At 49.9% G+C, this 26,782-nt stretch overlaps 2 protein-coding genes across 2 annotated transcripts; one reads left to right on the top strand and one right to left on the bottom strand.

The window, feature by feature from the left end:
- Positions 1-937: 937 nt before the first annotated feature.
- On the top strand, positions 938-22,816 carry LOC309972952 (integrin alpha-D-like; the record flags this gene model as incomplete). The annotated part of the gene is given in 30 exon segments (XM_082856847.1): positions 938-944; positions 1,035-1,140; positions 3,173-3,276; positions 3,411-3,481; positions 3,607-3,736; positions 6,918-7,048; positions 7,814-7,959; positions 8,505-8,560; positions 10,419-10,486; positions 10,586-10,736; positions 10,940-11,013; positions 12,301-12,430; positions 12,541-12,683; positions 12,834-12,974; positions 13,063-13,272; positions 13,958-14,088; positions 14,208-14,365; positions 15,362-15,455; positions 15,457-15,511; positions 15,773-15,904; positions 16,923-16,981; positions 17,217-17,355; positions 19,412-19,525; positions 19,638-19,717; positions 19,826-19,938; positions 21,184-21,218; positions 21,529-21,642; positions 21,765-21,863; positions 22,130-22,240; positions 22,703-22,816. Coding segments are annotated over 30 exon segments (3,216 nt in total).
- A 1,242-nt stretch (positions 22,817-24,058) lies between these two features.
- COX6A2 (cytochrome c oxidase subunit 6A2) lies at positions 24,059-24,585 on the bottom strand (the record flags this gene model as incomplete). The annotated part of the gene is made up of 3 exons (XM_082856321.1): positions 24,059-24,142; positions 24,227-24,363; positions 24,513-24,585. The coding sequence occupies 3 exons, from the start codon at positions 24,583-24,585 to the stop codon at positions 24,059-24,061; spliced, it is 294 nt and encodes a 97-aa protein (XP_082712447.1).
- Between the last annotated feature and the right edge of the window lie 2,197 nt (positions 24,586-26,782).

Below are 26,782 nucleotides of genomic sequence, written 5' to 3'. Positions count from 1 at the left end.
TTAGTAAATTTTACCTTTAGTAACAGATTGCAGCATAGTTGTAGTTTCATAGGATGAATGCCATCCAGGGATCAAGGGTTTGTCTTTCCCTGCCCTTTTACCTTTTTCTTCTTAAACCACCTGTTACCATGAGCCAGGGCCTTTCTAGCATACCCCACTCCTGACACCAATTAATGATTCTGAACATCCCAGTTCCAAGCAATGGATTGTGTTTGGGGTTGACAAATGCGGGGGGGGGGGGTTGGAAAAAGCCCTTGAAATGTAGGGGGTCTTCCCTGAGGCTTTCTAGCTTAGCCTTTGGGAAGGGGGACGTTGATGAGTCAAGGTTGGTGAGAGTGAATTGGACTCCTGGCTGTGCCAGTGACTTGCTGTGCAGTTCTGGGTCAGTCAGCAAATACATGTCCCCTGCTAAGGGCCAGGCACTGTCCCAGGCACCAAGACAAGAGAGATGTAGTAGTCCTTGCCCTCCTAGAGCCTGGCACCAGGGACGGGGACATGGAGAACACATAATGACAAATAATTAATCTCAGAATTCTAAGTCTGTTCCCCAATCTGGATCTCAGGGTCTCTGCATAACGAGAAGATGGGACACGACAGTTTTTAAGTGGATGACCTGGGGGCAGTCCCAATATCCCTGGTGTAATTATTAATGGTGCCCCTTCCACTCTCAGAAGGTCCCAGTTTAGACAGTAAATGTACGGTCACTTTATCTTTAAAGGACATTCCTGATCTAAGCTATCAGGAGGTGACTGGCCTAATTTCAGATTGTGGATGTATTTGAAGTGCCCATGACGGGGCATTTCTCTGGATTGTTGCCCGTTGCATTGTGATTTGACTATTTTTGATGGAGGGTGAGAGATGGGAGCCACACAGAAGGCAACCAGGAAACAAAGAAGGAAAGAATGCCCTTCTCCCGGGCAGATGGGGAACCAAGGCTATGCAGGGTGGGTATCAAGACCCCAAGAAGTCAGGGGTCCAGAGGAGAAGGGGCTTCTCTGACTGTCCCTTTCACCTCCCCTTCCCAAATTCCTCAGTCCTGGCTTCTTATCATGGATTCAACTTGGATGTGGAGGAGCCCATGGTCTTCCAAGAGGATGGAGCTGGCTTTGGGCAGAGCGTGGTCCAGTTTGGCAGATCTAGGTAGGCTCCGCCCACTTCCCCAGCTCCACCCCCTTGGCCTGCAGGCAGGTGGCTGCATGTGGCAGCCCAGGAGGTTCCCTGGAGGAAGGGCAGCATGGGCGAGGAGCCTGTACATGACACCACTGACTACTGACCCCTGGCATGAGCTGGGCAAGGACAGGGTCAGCCGTGCCCAGCCTGCCCAGTCCTTAAGGGTCTGTGCTGGCCCTGTGAGGATCCCCGTGCATGAAGGAGTGTGACACCAAATAGCAAATAGGAAACACCAGGACAGGCAGAGAGGGAGGCACTGCAGAAGAAAGGGGGAAACATTTTTTCCAATGACAAGAGACCCCGCATTTTTATTTTGCACTGGGACCAGCAAATTATGTACCTGCCCTCCCTCCAGAAGTGCACATTCTTGGGTCCCAGAGACAGGGACCCAAGGAGTTGAAGTCACAGTGCGATGCAAGCATAACCAAAGTCTGGGAGGCAGAAGAAGAGAGACCTCAAACCCAGGAGGGAATTCCAGGAAAACTTCACAGAGGAGGTGGCATTGGCAAAGAGCCTGAGAGCACAGGACAGTTCACTTGGCCAAGAGGGAGCACACAGAGGTCACTGAGTTCTAAATGTACATCCCTCCTCCTTCCTCACCCTGCTGGCAGGCTGGGAATGTGGAAGCAAGTGCCAGGAGCCAGAGTTTTTTTTTTCTTTGTTTGTTTGTGTTGAAATATAACACAGAGACTGAAATGCACAAATCCCAAATCCAACTCAATGAATTTTTCATATGTGTGTACCCAGGTAAACACCACCTACATCAAGATGTAGAACCTCTCCAGCCCCCTCTCGCGTGGGTTCCCTTGGGACTCTCCTGATCACACAACACTGAACAAATCCAAAGAGAGCCTCTGTCCCACTTACCATCACCACCAATTTGTGTTGGGGCCCTATTTTTTTAAAAAAATGAATATAAAACTCTTGATTGACTGCTGTTCACCAGTATTTACAGTAAAGTAAATAATATATATTGGATGATATTCTGATTGCTACAAAGTTACTGTTTTTCCTCGTGTCTGCTGAGTTGTTACCCAAATACGGGAAGACTGAGCCCACGTCTAAGGAATGGGTTGGGGTGAAGAAAGACATGCAGATCAATAGTCTAAGACTAAAAGTTGATTCACACATTTGTGCCAGCAGGACCCAAATGGCTACATCTCCAGCATCTGATTCAGTTTCATCCTCAAGCCTTAGACAAACAGGGATTTCAGGTTTCCATAAAGAAATGGCTCTCTAGAAAGAATCTTGTTAAATGACAATTTAACAAGACTTGCTTGGCTAATTAGTTAAAGTACACTAGTATTTGTCTAGTTTCCTCGTCTGAGTAGCGAGCTTGTTGGTAGTGAGAACATTTTTCCAAATTAAAAAATTCTCTCCTCTCAAGGAATTTTGCAAATAAATGGGTGCATTTATAGGACTGCAGATATAGATGTGGCTTCAGATACAGCTGCTTAAAATGGTCCAATTTAAATTGTTTATCTTATATTTAAATTGTCCAATTAATTACAGAATTATCTATTTGGTTTCAAAAGCTTATGGCTTCGGGACATTTTTCTGCTTTTTCTATTTGAGGTGACTTATTTCTTGGGTGGCTCCGAATGACGGCTCCTAGGAAACAAATCGCGCTGACCTGTGGCTGGGAAATGCTGTTTTTGTTCTGAATAGTATTATTTTGGGTGAATGTTAAAATACACACACACACACACACACACAAACCATTTGCATACACAAACACACATATATTTATGTATACACACACACATACACAAACAAATAAACAAAAAGCCCAGCGGCCTTTCAACATACGTGGGTTAGACTCGGGCCCTGATTTTTTTTGTTTGTTTTTTTTTTGTTTTTTTTTTGGGGGGCCTTGATTTTTAATAGCCTCACACGTGGCCGAAGCCAAGAGCTCCCCTCATGAAGTCTCACTTCCCCGTGGCACTTCTTCACCCGAAGCGCCTTGTGCCCCAACCCCTGTCTGTCCTGGTTGTGCCTCCGGACTCGTGGTGGGAGACCCCCTGGAGGTGGTCGCAGTGAACAAAACAGGACGTTTGTACGACTGCCTGGCTGCCACCGGCTTGTGTCGGCCCATCTTGCTGAATAGTGAGTGACTCGCCCCAGGAATCAGGGCCTTCAACCCTCCTACACCGGACCGCCCCTCCTCAGCCTCCAGCTCGGACTGTCCCCCCAGACGAGGGTGTGCCCTTGAGTGTGACCCTGTGTGTCTGTCCTCTCAGCACCCCCAGAGGCCGTGAACACGTCCTTGGGCCTGTACCTGGTGGCCTCCACCGATCTCTCCTGGCTGCTGGTAAGTGTTTCTGGGTCCCAGGAGGGTCTCAAGGGAGGAACAGGGGCCAGAGGAGGCTGGGGCTGGGCGAGAAGGAGGGGAAGCGTTCTGGGGGCCCCCTCGCCCACACAGGCCTCTGTTCCCAGGCCTGTGGCCCGACCATGCACAGAGCCTGTGGGGAGAACATGTATGCAAAAGGCGCTTGCCTCCTGCTGGGCTGCCACCTGCAGATCACCTGGACGGTCCCCGCCACCCTAAGGTCCCCTAGAGACAGCAGTTCCACGTGGAGCACGTGCTGGCACTGCTCATGCGTGCAGAGCATGAAGCCTGGGTCTCGGCCTCTTGGGCCTCCTGTGTGCAGGTCCCTTCCCAGAGGCCTCAGCAAGCACAGGAGGGGCTGGGAGCATGGTCTGGCCTGGCAGGAGGGGTAGCTCATGGCAGGAGCCCTAAGCCGGCCAAGCGGTAATGGCTCTGATGGGGCAGGAGGGAGTCCAGCTCTTGCAGGAGGCATGAGGGCCCTACATTTGCCAACAGGTGCAGGGATGCCTCCTGGTTTCCAGAGGAAGGGCCTTGGGGGGGTGAAAATGTGTGGTGAGGACGATAGATACAAGAATCCAAGAGGGAAGCAGTCCTGGGTCATTCACTGCTGAACTGCCAGGACCCCCCCAGACTCACTCTTCCCCTTCCAAGGGGAGCAGATGATCCAGCCATGGGGAGTGTGAGGCACAGTTTTGCAGCACTGATGTCATCCACAGAGAATGGTGACTGGGGGCCCTGCCGTGGCTTCTCTCTGAGAGTCTGTCTTTACAAGTTCATCTTCTGTGTCCTTGGGCAAGTGGCTTCTTTCCCTGGGCCTTAGTTTCCTCATTGGTAAAATGGAGCTTAATAATCAAGGTGGCTATTAGGATTAGAAAACGTAATACACATAAAGTGCTTAGACTCCTTTCTGGCACATGTATGTGATCGCCATTATGACTGATTTTCTAGCTGAAGACCATGTGTTCCATCTAGGAGGAAGATACAGATGAACTGCCCCATCTGTGGCATCAGAGGGAATAGTGGGCCCCAAATGAGATCCAGGGACCACTCAAGGCATGATGTGAACCAGAGAAACCATGATGCCAGCCTTGGTGGGCTTTTAGCAGAAAGCGAAACAGCAGAAGAAAGAGGCCCCAGATCAAATTGTGAGAGCAGAGTCTATAGAGGGGACAGAGAGAGTGGAAAAGACTCTTGTGGGTACCAGGCCCCACCTGGGATGTTTGTGCAGCCAGACATTTACTAGATGGTAAATGTCTTTTCCTAGATGTTTCTGGGGCTCATGAGGTGGGATGCTTGATGAAAATGGGACACAGATGTGTAAAACTGGTCCAGACGAGGTAGGTTTGAATAGATTTGGCAAAACTGTGTGCCAGGCAGTACTGGGTACTGGGTTCTGGGTGTGCCTCACCTTATAGCATCCTCTCAAGATCCTTGTGGAGGCCAGGATGATCCCCATTTGATAGAGAAAACTGAGGCTCAGAGAGGTGAGTTTCCACTTTAGGAAGTGGCAGAGCCCAGAGCTTGAGCCAACCTTGCCTGATTGGCTCAGTTCTTTTTCAGAAGGCCATTCAGCTACAGCCAGCTGCCTGCTATGGGAAGCCCAGTGGATGCAATAAAAGAAGCAAGAAACAGAAGTAACATTGCAAGGGTGCTGGCCCCAGGCCTAGTCTGAGAGAGCATGTGGGGTTGGTTTTGTGATGCAGCTAAAAATGTGGGCCCAAGTACAAGACGTGGTGGCAGGGAACGCCAGCTACCCAGCTGTCGGGGACAGATCAAGGGTGAGAAGGGGAGCACCTGAGGGCTTCTTGGCCTGCTGTGTCGGTGGCTGGATTTCCTGGTCTTCAAGGAAGCAGGGAGGGAAGTGATCTTCCATTTCTTCTGGGCACTGGTGATGTTGGTTGAGTAGGTGGGATGGGTGAGGAGTGAGGAGATGGGAGAAGGCATTCTGCTTCAGTGCCCTGAGGCAGGGTATCACAGCTCAGCATCACACCTCATAGCTGTGGTGGTCTGATCTCCCAGCACCCTGGGACCAACACAGGATGTGGGGTGCTGGTGGAGGCATCAACCGGGTTTTGCACGCAGGCCACAAGCCCCTATGTAAGTCTGGGGAAAACCTGAAATGTTTTATTTGTTCATTTACGTATGATGTGTCTTTCCATTACGGTGTGGACTCCACAAGGGCAGGGACGAGATCTTTTTGTTTTGTTTTTTGTTTTTTGCCGTATGCGGGCCTCTCACTTCTGTGGCTTCTCCCGTTGCGGAGCACAGGCTCTGGACGTGCAGGCTCAGCGGCCATGGCTCACGGGCCCAGCCGCTCCGCGGCATGTGGGATCTTCCCGGACCAGGGCATGAATCCGTGTCCCCTGCATCGGCAGGTGGACTCTCAACCACTGTGCCACCAGGGAAGCCCACGAGATCTTTTTTAAAGCTATGGTCTTCAATCAGGTTTCCCCAGAGATAGACTTAGAGGCTCACCTGGGAATGTTCTCGGGAGCAACCCTTATGAGAGTGTGAGGGGAGCAGGACTTGGCAGATGGAGAGGGTGCACTGTGAGAGGCCTCAGCTGCCCCACGGGGAGCTCAGAGCATGGCCGGATATGGGTTGCCTGCAGGAGCAGGAGGTAACCTTGGGCAAGGCACCTCCCTTTTGAGTGGGGTGACACTTAGGGAGGAACTCTGCTGGAAGCCATCAACAGCCAACTTCCTGCAGCTGGGAATGAGCGCCTCCATCCTGGTGGGGGGCAGGTCTTGGTGGCACACCTTAGCATCCGCTGCAGGTGTGTCCTTGGGCCTAGAACAATGCCTGGCATGTGGTGATGATGGTGATAACAGCTACCCCTCATGGGGTGCCAGGCCCTGTCTTAAGCACTTTATGTACATATTCATTCTTTTTATCTTTGCAATAATCCCATGAGGTAGGCACTACTATCACCCATTTTACAGATGGGGAAAACTGAAGCCCAGTGAAGTTATGTAACTTGCCTGCATTCACCACTAAGAGGTGGGAAGAGGTGGGATTCGAGCCCAGGCATGCTGGTTCCAGGATGCACATTCTGAACCGCTTCGCTAAATTGCCTTCCACTGAGCCCCACAGTATCCCTGGTGGTGTATTCAATAAATATTCGTTGACTAAATGAGTTAGGAACCCACCCGGGCCCCACCCTCTACTTCTTCCTCCCCTTTTGTAGGCCTTGTGGAAGGAGGGGAGCAACAGGGATTCTGCTGAAGGGAGAAGGGGCTTGGGCAACAGATTTGGACCTCCTCATTGGAGGGTGTCAGAAACTGTGTGGGCCAGGGGGCCTTGGCATCCCTACGCCAAGGATGGCCCCCTGGCTCTGTGGAGCAGAAAGGGTTTCTGGGTCCCAGGAAGTGGCTGGGACCTGCCCATGCATTTCTGATTCCTCCCTCCCTCTCTGCAGAGTGTCCAAATCAAGAGATAGACGTTGTCTTCCTGATTGACGGCTCTGGCAGCATTGACCGAAATGACTTTAAACGGATGAAGAACTTTGTCAGAGCTGTGATGGACCAGTTCAAGGGCACCCACACACTGGTGAAGGCTGGGCCCCCGAGGCCTGGGGATTGGGATCAGGGAGGGTCTACCTCTGGGAAGGCCAACCTGGGAGGGGGCCTGGCATTGCTGGGGACTGGCTCAGTGGACTTGTGCCATGAGGAGGCCAGGGTCCAAGGTCAAGGTATGGTCCCAGTGCAGGGCCGATTTGAGCCCTAACCTGAGGAGGTACCCCCATCACATGTACTATGTCCCTGCATGCCACAGGAAATACAACGTTTTTGCTGTTTAAATACATTGAAAGGATTATCAAATCAACTTACTGTGATATTTGACTGAAGGTAACTTGGCCAAATGATGATTTCTTTATTATGTTTTCCATGTAACTCACAATTTCTTTATCTTATTATTTTACTTCCCAGTAACCAGTGTGTGTGTGTGTATGTGTATATATATATATATATATATATATATATATATATATATATATATATACAAATTCTTGAGAAGCAAGGAAATATAACCTACAAATTGATTTCATGTATCATAAATTTTTTAAAAAAACCTAAGTTTAACAAATATTGTGGTTGGCAAGGCTATTCTTTGTAAACTATGAAAGAAACATTATTTGGTTTTGATTTTCCAGTTTTCTTTTGGGGCCATTTATTTTTTTCTGGGTCTCAGTATATATTTGTCGGGCCTCAAAATCACATGGAGCATGGTTTGCAAATACAAAATTATTCCAAAATAAAAAACTTCCTAAAAAACAACTCCTGAGCCCCAGGGCCCTCTTCTTGGCCTTCGCAGTTCTTGCTGATGCAATACTCAAACCTTGTGAAGACCCACTTCACCTTCAGCAAATTTCAGACCAGCCGGAGCCCTCAGAGCCTGGTGGATCCTATCATCCAACTGAGTGGCCTGACGTTCACAGCCACAGGCACCCAGACAGTGGTGTAAGCTCCGCCCCATGCTGCCTGTGAATGAGCTGCTACCTCACTGCTACCTACTGCTGGGTCTGCACAGCCCTTCTTAGAGGCTGAGGGAGGCTCTGGGGAAAGGGGCTCACAGGGGAGCGAGGGGGCTGCAGGCAGAGTCCTCCCTGGAGTGTTTCTGGTCCCATCGCTCATTGCCATCCCCTGATCTAGGGCGGGACTCCTCTGCAGCGTGTTTCCCCTTTGCCTGGCTTTGGCTTGGCTGGACCCTGAGCCCACCTGGGCTTTGCTTCTCGGTTCCCATCCTGGCTCTCCGCTAGCTACCTGGGCCACCCTTGGAGTTACTGACTCTTTCTAAGTCTCAGGAAACTGTCCAATGAGGAAAAACTCACAACTTGGTTAGAAGGATTAAGCGAGATAACATGGGTGAGGTGTTTCCGCACAAGAAGTGCGAGATAAATGGTTGGGGATTTTATCCAAAAAATGGTGCAGCTCCTCTTTACCTCCCTGGAAGGGGCTCAGGAATTATTTCCAAGTGTCTTCTTTGTGCCTTTCTCCCCACTCAGCTCCCTTCATCCCTTCATCCTCTCATCCCTCATCCACTCAAGTCTCTATGTACCATGTGCCTGCCCAGAACTGGGGGCTAGGTGGTCCAGGAAGAAAATGGCTTAGGTCGTGGGACCACAGTGGAATGTGTGGTTCCCATGGGAAAAAACTGGGTAGAATGTCTGGGATCCTTGACTTCCTGCACACCCTTGGGCACTGCCCTGGGGATGGTGCTGGAGAAATATTGAAAAAGGGATGATCTCTCCAAAGGCACTCTCTTTACTTTTGGGTGGCTTTTCTGCCTTGAACACTGACCTGTTGGGACTGGACAACCAGGAAGAAAGCCTCTGTCTCTTGAGTTGAAAGTCACACAGGAGAGGCATCTCTCCCAGTCCCTAAAGCTCCTCCCAGCAGTGGGCGATGGTGTAGTTCTCATCAAAATCCATCCTCTCCCATCACCTCCCTGCTCCCTAGAGCCAAGCCCAGCTCTGCCACTGACTGGGTGGTTGCTGTGTTTTGTTTTTTTTTTTCTTTTAGAAGTTTCATTACAAAAAAGACAAAAAGGCAACAACATTAAGGAAAGTTTTGAAAAAAAAAAAAGAAATATTACCTACAGTTCCTCTAGCCAACCATCTTGCAGTATTTTGGCAACAAGAAAGAATAAGTACAAATGAATAAATAAATCCTACTCTCAAAAAGCACAGTGTCATTTCCATCCTTGTCTTTATTTAGACATATTTTATATAGTCACAATCAGGGCAGAAACTATCTTCATCTTGCCATTTTTTTCCATCTGTTCCATAAACCTGTTCCATGCTTCTCTACAGCTTTTATTGTTTTCCTTTGAAATGGCTGTGTACTTTTTCACCAAGGGACTGGGTCATGATTTGCTAAACCCCTTCCCTAACACGGGACATTTAGGTTGCTTCAGTATTATATCTGGTGTGTGTATGTTATTTGGTGCATATGTGTGTGTGTGTGTTTATTCTGAGTTTGTAGAACTGCATGAACATATATGTTACATTTTTAATCATTTGTAATAGCTACCATAGAATTAATGCTTACCTGTAGGCCAGTCACTGTTGGAAAAGCTTCACCTCATTTGACCCTCAGGATAACCTGATACTATTTGTCTCAGTTATTTATTGCTGCCTGCCAAACTGCTCCCAAATTTAGTGGCTTAAACAACGCCCCTTTTTTTACTACTTTTCATGATCCTGGGGCTCAGCTCTTCTCAGGTGGGGTCTCTCACGTGGCTGTGGCCACGTGGCACCTGAGGCTGGACTATGAGAGCTTCATCCACGTGGTTGCTGCCTTGGCAGGATTGGCTGGAAGGCTGGGCTCAGCTGGGGAGGCTGGGCCTCTCTCTTCATGTGGCCGCTGCACGGGGTGCCTCTAACAGGTTGGCTAGACTTCTCTCATGGCGGCTCAGGGCTCCGCAAAGTGCAGAAGCTACCAAGGTTTCTTAGGCCCATAACTGGCACAGGGTCACTTCTGTTGCATGCTGCTGATTAAAGGGAGTCACAGGCCAGGCTCAATACGGGAAAGGAACCAGGTGTGGCTCACTGGGGGCCATCTTTGGAGACCAGCTATGGTACAATTATTGCTCTCATCTTGCATGGAGAGAAGCAAAGGCGCAGAGAGGTGAAGTAACTTGCCTTGTTGCCTCCTGGGAATGAGGTTCTGTAGTGGATGGAACTTTAGGAACAAGGAATATGAGTACCTTTGTTCTCAGTCTCACTAATGATTGTCAGTATGTATCCATGTCTTAACATACCTGAGTCTCAGGGTGCCAGGACTCCCCAGTCTTTCCAGAGGAGCTTCTAGTGCTGCAAATGATTTCTTCCCAGAATCTCAGTAGAATCACCCCCCTTTTCTTCCTCGATAGGAAAGAACTATTTCGCAGTAAGAATGGGGCCTGTAAAACTTCCAAGACCCCCTGAAATACAGCGACGTCATCCCCCAGGTGGACAGAGCCCGCATCGTCCGCTATGCAACTGGGGTGCGTCCCCTTCCTCATGGCTCCCCCAGTCTCAGCCTGCACCTCCCCCAGGCAGAAGGGCTGGCGGGCTCTTCCTCCTCGGCTGCCTCTCTGCCACAGGTGGGAGATGCTTTCCAGGATCCCACTACAAGGCAGGAGCTGAACATCATTGGCTCAGTGCCTTTGGAGGACCACGTGTTCAAGGCGGACAACTTCGCGGCACTCAGCAACACCCAGAAGCAGCTGCAGGAGAAGATCTTTGCAGTCGAGGGTAAATGGGGCGTGACCTTGGGTCTCGGAATTGAAAGAGTCGTGACCCAGTAGTGCCCCTCAGTCCTGAAGGTTCATCCCTGCTCATAGCTCACCCCAAATTGTTCCCCAGAACCCAAGCCCCTGACCACATTCTCCTCTTTCTGCTCTGAATCTTCATGGTCTCAAGGTCTCCGGGAGCCTGATTGACCTGTTTGCCCACAGGAACGCAGTCAAAGACAAGTCGCTCCTTCCAGCATGAGATGTCTCAAGAAGGCTTCAGTTCCGCCCTCACAACGGTGAGTGGAGGGTGTGCTCGATTAACGAGTATCAGGCACCAGCCCTGTGTTGGGAGCTGGGAACCAGAATAAACAAGAATGCAGACCCTGTCCTCAAGCTCACCATCTAGTCCGGGAGAGACACACAGGCAGTGTATGTAAGTACAGAGAACAAGATAGCGGAGGTTCCTCCTCTCCTGGATCGCATAACTAGTGGGAGGCGGTGACAAACGACAAACAAACGAAAGACTTTCAGGTTGTGCTAAGCATTGGGATAGAGAAAGAGAGGTGTCAGAGGAGGCCTAAGGAGTAACAGCTGAGGCTGAATGATGAGAAAGGGCGGGGCCTGGAAAAATATGGCGAGAGATTGCTCCAGGTAGAGGAAAAAGCAAGTGCAAAGGTCCTGAGTCAGGAACAAGGTTACTGTACGAGAGAGAGAGAAGGGCCAGCACAGCTGGAGCAGAGTGAGCTAGGGGCAGCACGGAGAGAGGGTGGGAGAGATGGGAAAGACCAGCCCGTGCAGACCAAAGAAGTGACAATATAGACAGACAATTGTCTGAAAGTAGATGTGTGTTCAAAATATCCAGAGAGATTTGCTTCAGAATAACTTTGAGGGCAATTGAGGGGGACGTAGACGTGGAACAAGGTTTGTCATGAGTTAATCACTGACGCTGGGTCACGGGTTCTTACGGATTCATTACACATTTCTTTCGACTGTTGTGTATGTCCTAAATTAGCCATAAGCAAAAGTTTGCAAAGGCAATAAGCATTCAGAGGAGGAAATGCCAATCCCTTCCTGAGGGAGCCTAGGAAGACCTCGCAGAGCTGACTTAGAGGCCGACTCTTCCAGAGAGAGGAGCTGCGTCCCAGAAAGAGGAGAGAGGAGCGTCCAGGCCAGAGGCTTGGTGTATTTTGGAACAGAGTGTCACTGCGCAGGCTCGATTGGGAAGGATCCTAAATGCCACCCTCAGGAGCTGGCGGGCAGTGAGCCTCCCTGGTTTGCCAGCAGGGTGGTGGCTGCACGTTTGGGTTGGAAGAAACCCAACTCTGGGGCAGTGGATGAAACAGAGGAAAGCAAGCTAGGAGACAGGAAGGGCAGTGGGTGAGAGGCGCTGGGGTGACCGTGATGGCGGCAGTGGGGACGGACTGAGAGATGTAGGAATCAGGGACACGGAGGCTGCTGGTGAGAGCCAGGGAAGAGCAAAGAGAATTCCACATGATGGGCGGAGTCAGTGGCAGCCATTGCTTCCGAATAGGCTGTCTTCTTCTTCTTCTCACCTGCTCAGCCCTGGAATCCTTTCCTCCCAGGATGGACCAGTTCTGGGGGCTGTGGGGAGCTTCAGCTGGTCTGGAGGTGCCTTCCTGTACCCCAAAAATAGGAGCCCCACCTTCATCCACGTGTCTCAGGAGCACGCGGACATGAGTGACTCTTACCTGGGTGAGGCAAGGCTGTGGTCGGAGGGCCGGGCGGGAGACGGGCTGCCTGGGAAGGGCAGGAGCCCGGGGGTGGGGAGTGGAAGCCTCTGTGCTGAGGCCTGGTCCCCTCAGGTTACTCCACAGAGCTGGCCGTTTGGAAGGGGGTACACAGCCTGGTCCTGGGGGCCCCCCGCCATCAGCACACCGGGAAGGTTGTCATCTTCACGCAGGTGTCCGGGCAATGGAGGCCGAAGGTTGAAGTCACAGGGACCCAGGTTGGGTGTGGAGGAGGGTCTCCAGGGGCAGAGAGGGAGATGAAGGGGGTGCGGGACCCAGCAGGGAGGGGCCGGTATCTGGGGAGAGGCGGGACCTGGCCCAGCGCGGGTGCAGGGGTAGGCAGGATGACTCCACGCTCTGCCCTCCAGATCGGCTCCTACTTCGGGGCCTCCCTCAGCTCCGTGGACGTGGACAGAGATGGCAGCTCCGACCTGGTCCTCATCGGGGCCCCCCATTACTATGAGCAGAGCCGGGGCGGGCAGGTGTCCGTGTGCCCCTTTCCTCGGGGGGTGAGTGGCTGATGAGACCCGGGCTGGGTGGGGTCTGGGTGTGGAGGGGTCGCCTGGGGTGGGACCTGACACTGTTTGTGTTCTGCAGAGGGCTAAGCGGCAGTGTGGTGCTGTCCTGCGAGGGGAGCAAGGCCACCCCTGGGGCCGCTTTGGGGCAGCTCTGACGGTGCTGGGGGATGTGAATGGGAACAGGCTGACGGACGTGGCCATTGGGGCCCCGGGAGAGCAGGAGAACCGGGGTGCTCTCTACCTGTTTCACGGAACCTCGGGACTGGGCATCAGCCCCGCCCACAGCCAGGTGAGGCCCCTCTGCTTCAGCCTCTTCTGTTCGCCTCCTCCCCCCGTCGTAGATTCGCCTGATGCCGCCTCCCGTCACCGGCCTCGGCAGTGACCATTCCCTTCCTCCTTTTAGTGGTTTACTTTCCTGAATTTCCCCAGGCCCAGCTAAGCACAAATTCTCTTTTCTCTCCTTTGACTCCAGACTTCAGAGTGTGTGGGCAGCTTAGTAGTTAAGAGATCACAGGCCCCAGGTCAAATGCCTGACCAGCCCTGTGGGCTGCGTGGCCTCAGTCAAGTGACCGATTTAGCCTCTGTGAGCCCTGGTTTCCTTCTATGAAAGGATGAGCAAATTCTATTGGCTTCTTGTAAAGATAACTCAGTGAGAGCACTAAGCATTCCATTCCTCAAATATTTATGAATGAACATACGTAATTTATGAATCAACGTGTAAACGATGAATAAATGAATCTATTATGCTCCCATCATTACGCTTAGATTTTGTCACTGGCCTGCACCTTCGTGGTCCTCATTGGACCCAAAGTGCTCTCCTCTCTGCCTGTGGACTGTGGGGTCCTCACTTTGCTTGCTCTCCCCTCCTCCCCGCTCTTCAACTTCTCTACTCAGTGTTCTTTCCAAATCTTTCTTCCCCAACCTTTCCAATCCCCTTTCCTTGATTTGCACTGCTTTTATCCTTCCCTGGCCAGTGGATTGCAGGCTCCCAGCTCTCCCCTAGGCTCCAGTATTTCGGGCATTCACTGAGCGGGGGTCAGGACCTCACCCAGGATGGACTGGTGGACCTGGCCGTCGGGGCTCAGGGGCACGCGCTGCTGCTCAGGTGACAACTCCCCTACTCCCCCCTTGCCTGCCCCTTGTGTCTGATTCACTAAGCTGCCCCCTCCCTTGTTCTCCTTCTGGGGGCCAGAGGCCCGCCCTCAGCCCCTCATGCACCCTCAGGAGCCTGCCGGTGCTGAACGTGGAGATGGCTATGAGATTCATGCCCCCGGAGGTGACAAAGTCTGTGTACCAGTGCTGGGAAGAGCTGCCCACCGCCCTGGAAGCTGGGGACGCCACAGTCTGTCTCACTATCCACAAAAGCTCACAGGGCCAGCTAGGTGAGTTTCCTCCTGGTAGACCCAGACCCTCACTGCCCCCGAGAGGCCCCCAGCCCTATATCCTCAGGACAGAATGAGCCCAGGAACCCAAATCTCACCTCCATGTCCACCCAGCTGTCCTCCTCCCTCCCTCTTCCCACACCCGGGCCTCTAGGTTCTGTCTCCAGGACACATCCGAGGTCTGCTCTCTCCACCGCCTTCCTCGAGGACACGGCTTCGCCTTCCCACCCACTCTGAGCTGTGCCCACGGCTATTCTTGCACGCCCCCTGCACTCTCCACAGGGAACTACAGCAATTGGTCCTAAACGCTGTTTAACACCCCTCAACCGCCCCTTTCTTGCTTTTATAAAGACCAGAAGTTTTGCCCACAATGACCCCATGATTTGGTCCCTCTCTGCCTTTCCAGCCTCACCTTGTCCCCTTCCCCCCTACGCCATACACTTCTTTTCTTTTTTGGCCTGGCCATGTGGCTTGTGGGATCTCACTTCCCCCATCAGGGATTGAACCCAGGCCCTCGGCAGAGAAAGTGCAGAGTCCTAACCACTGGACCTCCAGGGAACTCCTTTTTAATTAATGTGCCAACCTCCCTCTCCCTTCTGGTCTTAGCCACTATTCCCAGAGTCTGGGATTTTCTCCTCCCCGCTTTTCACCTGACTCCTTTTCATCCTCCAGGTTGGAGCTCAGACGAGGCCCATCCAGGAAAGCATCTCTGACCCCCAGCCTGAGTTAACAAGCCCTCCTGGGTACCACTGAGGACCCCACCCTTGCATGGATCTCGCTGTGATGTTATGTCCTACGTGCTGGTCTCTGTTTCTAGGCTGTGAGCTTATGAGGGCAGGGACCATAATTCTCCACCTTCCCCACATGTATCCCCAGCACCTGGTACAGTTCATGGCCCACAGAAAGCGCTCAGCAAGTCTTTATCGCATGAAACAATGAAAACAGAACATTTGCGCTTCTCTCACTTTCCGTCTTCCATTCCCCCTTCTGCTTCAGGTGACGTCCGAAGCTCTGTCTTGTATGATCTGGCGTTGGACCCAGGTCGTCTGATTTCTCGTGCCATTTCTAATGAGACCAAGAACTGGACGTTGAAGAAAAACCCTAGGGCTGGGAGAGCACTGTGACACCATGAAGCTGCTTCTACCAGTGAGGACTTTGGGTTCTGGGAAAGGGAGAGGGAGGAAGGAGCCCAAGGCTAGCCTCTGGCATCTCCACTCCCTGCTGAGTGAGGTGGGAAGGGTGGGAGCCTGCAGCTGGAGAGGGGAAAGTCGGGCCCGAGGAACCTGGCTCCACAGCGTGGATAGGGTGCTGTCTGGACAGCGGGGCATGGATGCAGTGGAGGAGAAGCCCGAGTAGTAGCAAGTAAGGAGGAGGAGAGCGGCTTCTTGAATGCCCCTTCTCCCTCAGGACTGTGTGGAGGACGTGGGGAACCCGATCATCCTGCGACTCAACTTCTCCGAGATTGGGGAGCCCACCTCCTCATCTCAGAACATGCGCCCTGTGCTGGCTGTGGGCTCACAGGACCGCTTCACTGCCTCTGTGAGTTTTCCGATGAAGTCCCAGGGGTGTGCTGACTTTCACTGTGTCTCCATGTGCTTTAGAGCCAACAGTGGCTCCCACCAACCACTTCAAATCTAAAATGCTTCCACCCAGTTACCACAGCCCTGCCCAGCTTGGATCCCTACACACATCCCAGCTGGTTATCCACTTCACCCCAACATAAACTCTCTGGTTCTCATTCTGCAGACCCTTCCCAACTTTTCTCATTTCTATCTCTGTGCCTTTGTCCATGTCGTCTTTCTTCCTTCCTCCTTTCCCTCCTTCCTTCCTTCCTTCCTTCCATTTTCACATTACAATTCCCTTATTCTTTCAGAGGAGGCACTGTCAAGGGATCATAGGTACCTAGAACTGCTCATAGTTTTCCTAGTAAGGGCACATAAGAAACAGATTAAGATATTGTTTGGAAGTTGATTTTTACTTCCTTCCTGCATGCCATATTTCTTATTTGGAAAACATCGCCTTCTCTCCACCTCAAAGATCTCCTCTAGTCCCCAAAGCCCCAGTCTGATCTCCCTCTCTTTTGAACACTACACTCAGCGTCTGTCACCTCTTCTCTGGCCTCCTGTTGTGTCATGGTGATACCATGCCAAATACCATGTGACTGGACTCATAGCAATCTGTGTCTACTTCTGTGGCTCCTTTGGTATTGAAGGTTCCTTGAGTGCAAGAACCGTGTCTCATTCACCTGTAGTTCCCACCTTTCCTGACCCAGAACCTGTCCCATCATGGACAATCTATAATGTTTGTTGAATGGTTGTTCCAGTGTGACTTGGATTTGACTCCTCAGCTAAGCTTTCTGTTCCTTGAAGCCAAGGATCTTGTCTTATCTTCCCTTTATATTCTAACTGCCCCTCCCTCATTGCCCTACTTGCCAGTGTTTAGCACGGTGCTGGGTGCAGGGTGGGTGCTAATACTCAATGTCGATGAGTGCTCCTAATGAGGGGACTGGAGATGGATTAAGACATGGATGGGAAGAGAATATACTGTTTTGCTGCAGCTCCCCTTTGAGAAGAACTGTGGGCAAGGGGACCTGAGTGTCAGCCTCAGCTTCTCAGGGTGAGTGAGCTCTATCTCCTTTCATAGCCAGACACTCAAGCTTTTGGGTCTCCCATCCTCATAGGATGAGAAGTCCTTGTGTTTCCCTTCGGCTCTCCTTCTAACAAAGAAATGCTTTTGATTGGACGGTTATCAGCCTGTAGCTCGTGAGTTCCCACAGCCCTGCCCCTGCCCCTGATTCAATTCCAATCTACTTCCTTGAGTCTCTGTCCCAGTCTTGTCCTTCCTTGTTCAGCCTGCAGACCCTGGTGGTGGGGAGCTCCCTGGAGCTCAATGTGACAGTGACCGTGTGGAATGAGGGTGAGGATTCCTATGGAACTGTGATCAGCTTCTACTATCCAGCAGGGCTGTCCTATCGACGAGTGTTAAGAATCTAGGTAAGCAGCTCCCTTGGGCTCTAGTGGCTGGGACCGTTCTCCTGCTCTGGTTTATAATAGGTTCCTCTTAATTTCTTCTATAATGAAATATAAACACACACACACACACACAAGTGCATAAGGCATATGTATAGTTTAATGACTAACTATTAAGCAAAAGTGTATGCAGTTAACATCCAGGTCAAGCAGTAAAGCACTGCTAGCACCTCCAGAAGCCCTTTCATTATATGCCTTCCCTCATCCTAACCTCACACTCTTCCCAAAGGTAATCACTATTCTGACTTTGCAATGATCAATTCCTTGTATTTCTTTATAGTTTTACCACCCATAAATACATCTCTAGACAATACTGTTGGGTTTTGCCAATATTTGAACTTTATATGAATGGAGACATGTTGTATGTTCCTTTTTTCCTGCAAGTTTTAAATTATAGTTGATTTACAATCTTATATTAGTTTCAGGTGTACGACATAGTGATTCAATATTTTATAGATTATACTCCATTTAAAATGATTATAAAATATCGGCTATATTCCCTGTGCTGTATAATATATCCTTGTATCTTATCTATTTTATACACAGTAGTTTGTACCTCTTAAACCACGACCTGTATCTTGCTCCTGCCCCCTTCCTCTCCCCACTGGTAACCACTAGTTTATTCTCTAGATCTGTGAGTCTGTTTCTGTTTTGTTATATTCACTCGTTTGTTTCATTTTTTAGATTCCAAATATAAGTGATAACAATGTTGTATGTTCTTTTGTGTCTTTCTTCTTTTCTTCAGTGTTATGCTTGTGAAATTCATCCATGTTGTTGCTTGTGGCTATGGAATATTTTCACTGCTATTTAGAATTCCTTTGCATGACTAAATCACAATTTATTTACCCATTCGATGATCGATGGTCATTTGAGTTGTTTCTGATTTTGGCCATGACTATTCTTGAACATGTATCCTGGTGCCCCTACACAAAATATTTGGAAAGTATATACCACATGTGGAATTGTTGGATCATTGGCTATGTGTATCTTCAATTTTTTTTTTTTTTTTTTTTTTTGCGGTACGCGGGCCTCTCACTGTTGTGGCCTCTCCCGTTGCGGAGCACAGGCTCCGGACGCGCAGGCTCAGCGGCCATGGCTCATGGGCCCAGCCGCTCCGCGGCACGTGGGATCTTCCCAAACCGGGGCACGAACCCGTGTCCCCTGCATCGGCAGGCGGACTCTCAACCACTGCGCCACCAGGGAAGCCCTGTATCTTCAATTTTAATAAGTAAAGCCAAACCATTTTCACCTATTTACACTTCCATCAACAATGTATGAGAATTCCTGTGGCTTTACATCTACCCTGACACTTGGCATTGTCAGACTTTAAAATTTTTGTTGATCTGGTGGGTGAGTAACTATATTTCTTTGCAGTTTTAATTTGTATTTCTCTAATGAGGTTGAGCAACTTTTCATTTGGACTTCTTGGTTGTTTGGATTTCTTCTTTTAGGAAGTGCTTGTCCAACTCTTTTTCTTATTTTTCTACTGAGTTGTCCATCTTTTTCTCATTGAGTTGTAAGAGCTCTTTGCATATTCTGGTTACTCGTCCTCTTCCAGTTATATGTGTTCAAATATCTTTTCCATTCCTACTGCTTGTCTTTTCAGTCTCTTTATAGCGTCTTTTAATAAATAGATGGTCTTAATTTGGTTGTGGTTGATTTTTATCAAAAATTTCCTTTGTATTTAGTGTTTTATGTGTGTTTCATGTTTAAGAAATATATCCCTACTCCAAGGTTATATATAAAGACATTCCCTTATATTACCTTCTAAAAGATATCTAATTTTGCCTTTTCACATTTGAGTCTTTAATCCAGCCAGGATTTATTCTAATATATGGAGTGAGGTAGGGATCCAGTATTTGTTTGTTTGTTTGTTTTGTATGGGCCAATTTTCCCAGGACCATTTACTGAAAACTTGTCATTTCCCCTACTGCTTTGCAATGCCACCACTGTTATACATCAAGCCCATATATACATGTGGGTAAATATTTAAAAATTCTTTCTCCTCCTCTGGAAGCAACCCCACCAGCGTCCCCTGCGCCTGGCATGTGAGGCAGTGCCCACTGGGAATGAGGGCCTGAGGAGCAGCAGCTGTAGCATCAACCACCCCATCTTCCAAGGGGGCACTAAGGTCAGAGCTTCCCCCCAGTCCTCATCACTCTTCTCCCTCGTCCTGGCCCATTTCCTTCCCTCACTCCACCATGGCCTTCCCTATCCCCAACCCTTCTTTCTTCCTCCCTCAGGGCACCTTCATAGTCACATTTGATGTCTCCTATAAGGCCACCCTGGGAGATAAGTTGCTTTTGAGGGCCAATGCAAGCAGGTGAGCCCCGGCCACATATGGTGTGTCCCTCGCTCTCCTTTTTCACGTCCCAGCCAGAACCTCCTCTCCTGGATTCCTTCCCAACCACTCACCCCTCTCTCCCTCTAGTGAAAATAATAAGCCTACATCCAACAACACTACCTTCCAGCTGGAGCTCCCAGTGAAATATGCTGTCTACACAGTGATCAGCAGTGATCAGCTTGGACCTTCCTCCAAGCCTAGTACCTCGCCCTGCAGGCCAGCCTGCTCTTTTGAGGATGGGTATCTAAGCTAGCCACTCTGATGCCCCACATGGCGATTCTTGTGACCAGCCATATATTTATACCACAGCACCATATCCCACAATTCTTGGTTCTTCTCTGACGAACAGACCTGCTGGTGGGACACACATACCTTGCCACCACTGTGTATCCTCTTCTCTCTCTCCAAGATGCAGGCTTCCTTTAACATGAAGCCAGTTCCAGCCTTTGTGCTAAACACGAATACGCTGAACTGAAGCTACTAGATTAAGACTGAGGCTTTTCTGAGCACTCGGAAGTGGGGAGCTTGTTCCCAACAGGATATGGTCTGTCACCACACAGAGTGAAGAGAAGGTCAGGTTCTCACAAAACTCAGAGGACAGCAGAGATGTGAGAAACTGTTGGGACGGTTTTTAAGAGCCCAGGGCTGAGCAGGCCACAGGAAAGGCAAGTGCAGGGCTGCTGCTCTGGGTTCTAAAGGTTGGGGAAGGGGCCAGGCTGGGAGCAGGACAAGGAGCCCCACCCACCTGGCTGAATTCCAGAGGCTTTAGAGTTGATCAGAAGCTTATAATATTGCCATGGGACAGAGTTTGCTGCTGCTGCTGCTGTGCCAATTTTTAGGGGAACTAGAGAGGGGGTTCAGGCAGTGTCATTGCCCTTCCAAATTCCATGTGTGAATTTCCCCTTCTATCCACGGGAAAACACTGAAATTTACAATAAGAGCTTACAGTCATATATACTTACGATGTGCCAGGCCTTGTTTTAAGTACTTTACATGTATTTACATTTATTTAACCACTCTATTAGCTCTGTGATATAGCTATTGTAAATTTATTTATTTATTTTTGGCTGCGTTGGGTCTTCGTTGCTGCGCACGGGCTCCCTCTAGTTGTGGTGAGCAGGGTCTACTCTTCGTTGCAGTGCGCGGGCTTCTCATTGCGGTGGCTTCTAATGTTGCGGAGCACAGGTCCCAGGCTCGCTGGCTTCAGTAGCTGTGGCATGTGGGCTCAGTAGTTGTGGCTCCTGGGCTCAGTAGTGGTGGCTCGCAGGCTCTAGAGCGCTGGCTCAGTAGTTGTGGTGCACGGGCTTAACTGCTCCGCGGCATGTGGGATCCTCCTGGACCAGGGCTCGAACCCGTGTCCCCTGCACTGGCAGGCAGATTCTTAACCATTGCGCCACCAGGGAGGTCCCGATATAGTTATTGTTATACATCTTTTTGCCAACAAGGAAATCCAGAGGTTTTTACGCCTGTCATTCAGCTGGTAAGTGGCAGAACCAGGAATCAAACCCAGGTGGTTTGGCTCCAGAGCTGTGCCCATGGCCATATACTACATGCCTCTCCAAGGACTGGAGAAGCTGAGTGATTTACTTTGAAATCAAATTTACTTTGAAATTTGAAAAGAGGTTTAGAACTGGAAGATTTTAAGGTGGGAAAACTGAAGCAGAGAGAGAAAGGGGTAGGATGGGGATTGTCCATCTATTCCCCACCCCAAATGTGATAGATTTCATTTTCTCTTGTGGTTCCTCCTTAAGTGAAGACCCGCCTCAGTTTCACTCCTCTCCTGTCCCCAGGACTGCTCCACTGCTGCCTGCCTGAGGTTCTGCTGTGACATCCCCTCCTTTGGCGTCCAGGAGGAGCTTGACTTTATTCTGAAGGGCAACCTCAGCTTCGGTTGGGCCAGCCAGGTGTGTCCCTTCCCAGACTCAGGTGGGGCCTGATGTGTCTGTGTCCACCTCAAGCCAGGGTGTTTCTCTAACCCCAAGCCCTCCCCAGAGCTAGTTCCCAGCCCTCCCCTTCTTTTTTGTAGACTTTGCAGAAGACATGTGTCGTGAGTGTGGCTGAAATCATTTTCAACAGATCCATGTATTCCCAGCTTCAAGGACAGGAGGCATTTTTGAGAGCCCAGGTAGTGACCATGTGGTAGGCAGTGACCAGGCTGATCAGAGAGCTCCTGATGCTAAATCTGTGATGCTGGGTGGGGGGCTTGCAAGCCTGGAGGGAGGAAGGATGGAGGTCCCTAGGCAGGCAACTGTTCCTAAGCCCATGAGTGCTTCTGTATCTCACCCCTTGGAGCAGAGACTGATGATGAAGAAAGGGAGGGAGTTAAAGATTGGGAAACTGGGAGGAGTCTGGAACAGCAAGAGGCCTGATACTTTCTGATCCCCAAATCAGGTGGAGATGGTGCTAGAAGAGTACGAGGTCTATAACCCCATCCCCCTCATTGTGAGCAGCTCTGTGGGAGGACTGCTGCTGCTGGCTCTCATCACAGCTACACTGTACAAGGTGAGTGCTTTCATCACACTCTTGACACCACCAGCACCCAACCCCAGCCCTCCCACAGACAGGAGGGTATAGCAGGGAGAACTCAGACAGTGAAGTCAGGCAGGTCCAGGTACACATTTTCGCTCTGACTCGCTGTATAATGTCAGGCAAGTTGCTCAACCTCCCTGAGGCCCTTTCAACATTTTCGAAATGAAATAATGCCTACATCATAGAGTGACTGAAATGAGACAGACATGAGGCCAGGGTATGCAGAATCTTTGCTTTTCTGCTGTGGATGGTGTGTACGGCTACTGAGCTGGACATAGAGAAGACACTCAGTACGTGATAGCTGTTGTTCACATAAGTGTTCTGGCACAAAAATACAAGTCAGTTTGGCTTCCTTCTTCTGTCTCAGCTTCTTCCTACTCCCAACTTCCTACCCTGCCCTCTGATCCAGATTTTCTGATTTATTTCCCCTCACAGTGTGGCTTCTTCAAACATCAATACAAAGAAATGATGGGTGACAACCCTGAAGACACTGTCACATTCAACGGGGAGTATCTCAGCTGTGAGGCCCCCAGTCAGCCTTTGTCCTAAGAATCCACTTTCCCATTTAGCTGTACCCCCATGGGCTGACTTCCATGGGAGTAACTTCTGTGTAGATCTGGACTGGCCTGAGCAACTTGCCAGGTGCTAAGTCATCTTCCCAAGGCATCGAAAGGTTTTTATGTTTTTACATATCTACCAGACTTCAGTGATGACCCACTTTTTACAGAAGCGGGCATGATGCCAGCATGAATTCTCATATGTATAAGAACTGTCACATTAAATGAGGATGTTTATAACACAGTTTCCTTGTATGAAAGAGCTCTAATCTAGGGACCTGAATGCTGTTCTAGTAAGGGGGGAGGGGCTGCTTGTGGGTACAGAAAATGTTCTGTCTTTCTCAGGTGACTGGGGCCTGTGAGCATCTTTTCTTAATGGTGCTGTGAGTAGTTTCAGGAGAGGAGGGCAAAATAAGTTCTGTGTGTGTGTGTGTGTGTGTGTGTGTGTGTGTGTGTGTGTGTGTGTGTTTGTGTGTTGGTCATGGGTTTCAGCTTAGGCGTCAGGCTCCTTGGTAATGGCAAGTGAGCTGACTGTCCTAGGAGGTGAATGAAATGTCCAGAGCTTGTCTGAACCAACATCCCCCTTGAATGGGGTCCCCCAAAACTAGGAGAACCAGGCTTCCAGAAAGGGAACATCTAATTTCCCCCAACTAATACAGAAGACCCATTAAAGGTGGTCATAGCGAATGACCAAAATATTCCAAATCCAGAATTAGGTCATGAAGATCTACACAGAGGGCTGTAGATCCTGTGTTTGAAATCACAATTGTCTCTAGACAGCAGGAAATCACAGAGGCCCTGAATGTGTGTCAGGAAGAGTGGTACCTCAGGATCTGCAGCCCTGAGTCTCCACCGGGCCTCCGACGAGCTGCCTGAATTTAAGTCATTTAATCTCTGAGAATCTCAAATTCCTCCTCTGGAGAAGGTGGAACCAAATTTAGACCTTGCTCCCAGAGTTACTGTGAGAAGTCAGTGTGTATTAAAGCCCTTTACAGCCTAGAGCCCTAGTTATTAATAGGTGAGAGAGGAGGGGCCATCTCCTACCTGTCCATCGAGGCTGTTCCCTCGAGTCCCTCCCAAGTCAAGGTCTCCGGAAGAGCACGTGGAGCGCCCACTGCACTTTGCCCACAAGCCCAGCTCTAGCCATGGACGCCCCGCCCCGTGGTCCCCATGGAGCCCATGGCCACACACGGCTTCCACACTTTTATTGCGTCTGGGGGAATCGGCCAAGGCCTCAAGGCTTTTCGTAGCCCGTGGGCAGAGGGTTGACACGGGGATTGTGGAAAAGAGTGTGGTTGCCGTCTCCCCAGGAGTAGGGCTGTGGAGAGAGGGAGGGGGGAGCGAGGCGTCAGCCTGGGGGTCCCCCGCACCCCCTCCCTCGCGCCCGCGCGGGCCAGTGTACCTTGGAGCGGATCCGGAGGTGATGGTAGGGGATGAACTCTGGGCGCTCGTGGTGGCCCGAGTGGAGCCAGGAGTTGAGGGTGCAGAGGGCCACGCTCGGGAGCGCCAGCACGAAGGTCAGGAGGCGCCAGGTGCGGGCTGCAGCGGGGAAAGGCAGGGCTGAGAGAGAGACGGACTGGGCGGGAGGGGGAGGCGTCGCCAGGACCCTGGAACGTCCCAGAGGCAGGAGTGGGGGACAGATGGACATGGTCAGGAAGCCACAGGGTCAGGCCCTGGCTGCAACTCACCTCCTGTCCCTCCGTGGTCTCCCTTGGCCGCACTGGCCAAGCCCCGACCCAAGGACCTCAGAGGCAAAGCCATGTCAGTGAGAGAAGCCGGGGACAACGGCACCGTCCTTTCCTTCTCCTTCACTGAGGCCTCGGTTCCCCTCCCCTCTGTTCCGGCCAATCACCTGTTGAGTCTGTAACGTGGGTGGCTATTTTTAGGGGGTTTCTATATTTAAAACGAGGCCTGCCTGGAGGTCTTTCTCTCCAGACAGCTGCTGTACCGTGCCTCTTATTTTGGTAAGGGGACATTTAAAATACAATATGCCATTCTTTTTATAGTTGTGGGGAAATATTTTGTTCACTACTGTATTCCCAGTGGCTGGCACACAGTAGGCCTTTAATAAATATTTGTAGAATGAATTGTGTCCTTTTGAATCTCAGGGTTTTTTCAGGTGTAAACTGTATAATAATTTGTACCTTAAATGATCTTTATGAAGTTTAGGTAAAGCAACAGAGGATTGTGCCAGCCTAGAGTGTGGCATGGAACAGGAGCTCAGTATATGTATTAGTCACAGTTCTTTGCAAAGAGCAGAACTCCCTTTAACTAGCTTTAAAAAGATACGCAATTGTGAATCTTAGGTAGCTCGCGGTATCTCTGGTACCACCAGAAACAAACCATTCTGTGGGCCAGCTGTGCAGAGACAGTTCACACTGCTGGACACTGAGTGCCAAAAATGTCATCAATGCTGCCATGGAAAGTGTCACCAAAATTTAATCAGTAGTCAATCTAAGAAAGACATAGGGACTTCCCTGGTGGTCCAGTGGGTAAGACTCCCCGCTCCCAATGCAGAGGGCCCGGGTTCGACCACTGGTCGGGGAACTAGATCCCGCATGCATGCTGCCACTAAGAGCCCACATACCACAACTAAGACCCGGAGCAGCCTAAATAAATAAATTAATAAATAGATTAATTAATTAATTAAAAAAAAGAAATGGAAAATTTTATTGGAGGCAACCTGAGGGTTATAACCTGGGAGACAGTCTTTCAGAAAGCTCTGAGGATTGTTCCACCTGTTAGAGGTCAAGATACAGTTATGTAAGTTTTTGAGACAAAGGGTTATACATCAATGTAACATACTGACAGTTTACATACTCCAACAAGGCATGTAGTGGGCTATTGTGACCCCTTACAGGATTGAGAAAGGAATGTTATCTCCAGGAAATTACCCTGCTGGCACCAGGAGGAAATTGCTTTTTTGGGGGGGTGGAGGGGAGTGAGTAGGCATTCCTGTGTCTTCTAAGGGTATCTAGTTAATGTATAAGGCAGATACACAATGCACACTAAAGGGGAGGGGGTAGTGGCTCAAACGGGCAGAGAATTTTATGCTTAAAACTTTCCTTGTCCCGCCTTAAAAATTTTATTTCATCAAAAGCTAGATTCTTCCACCCTCATCCCCTCTTGAAAACGGATTCTTCATGAAACTTGCATCCTTCAGTTGCTCTCTTCTCGATCAAGGAATCACGTGGGCACCAACTGGCCACACCTAGGTCATTGCCTGTGCCATAGCTTCGGGAAAGGCTGGGAAACGTAGTTCTGGCTTCTGCCTTCAGGAGGTTAGGAATTGTATCTTGGAGAAAATGTAGGACGAGTATTCCAAAGATGCTGGACAGCCACAAACTTGACAAGTGTCTACTGCTAAGTATGTTATTTCAGTCTGAAAAATCAGGCTACTTGGAGGAAAAAGAAGAAAGAATACGCAGGGCTGTGTGAACCCTAGAGGCTCTAGAAAACTGCAAGACAGGGCAGGGCTGATGTCTGCCTTGTCCGTGGTTCTGTCCTCAGCACCAGCACAGAACCTGGCATGAAGTGGGTGCTCTAAAAATGTGTATTTAATGAATGTTTGGACCGTGTTACTTTGGATAACGCTATAGAAACACCTTTTCAGAGCTACAGTCCAACAGGATGCCCCCAGCTTTGATCAAGAGCTGATGTACCTGACATGAATTTAATATATAAAAGAAAAATAAGTTTTATGTATTGATACCTAATCTAAATATATGAAAGAAAAATGAGGAAGGTATATTTTCAAGAAGGTTCTCCACACCTGTTCCTCCTGATGGGTCTAAACTGGTTCTACACGTCTTTTTTCAGCTTTTTGTTTTGTTTTGTTTTTAGTAACCTTGTTGAACAGTTAAATGTTATATAGTGTTGCTAAATTATTCCCACGCCCTCACTGAGCTATAACAGAATTCTTCCTACAGTTGCTTTTTCCCAGTTGTATTTTGGAATT

This window comes from Leucopleurus acutus (genome assembly GCF_964270905.1).
Source record: "Leucopleurus acutus genome assembly, chromosome: 16".
NCBI classification, from domain to species: Eukaryota; Metazoa; Chordata; class Mammalia; order Artiodactyla; family Delphinidae; genus Leucopleurus; species Leucopleurus acutus.
The sequence above is the reverse complement of the archived record's forward strand: the minus strand, read 5'-3'. Positions and strand labels throughout refer to the sequence as shown.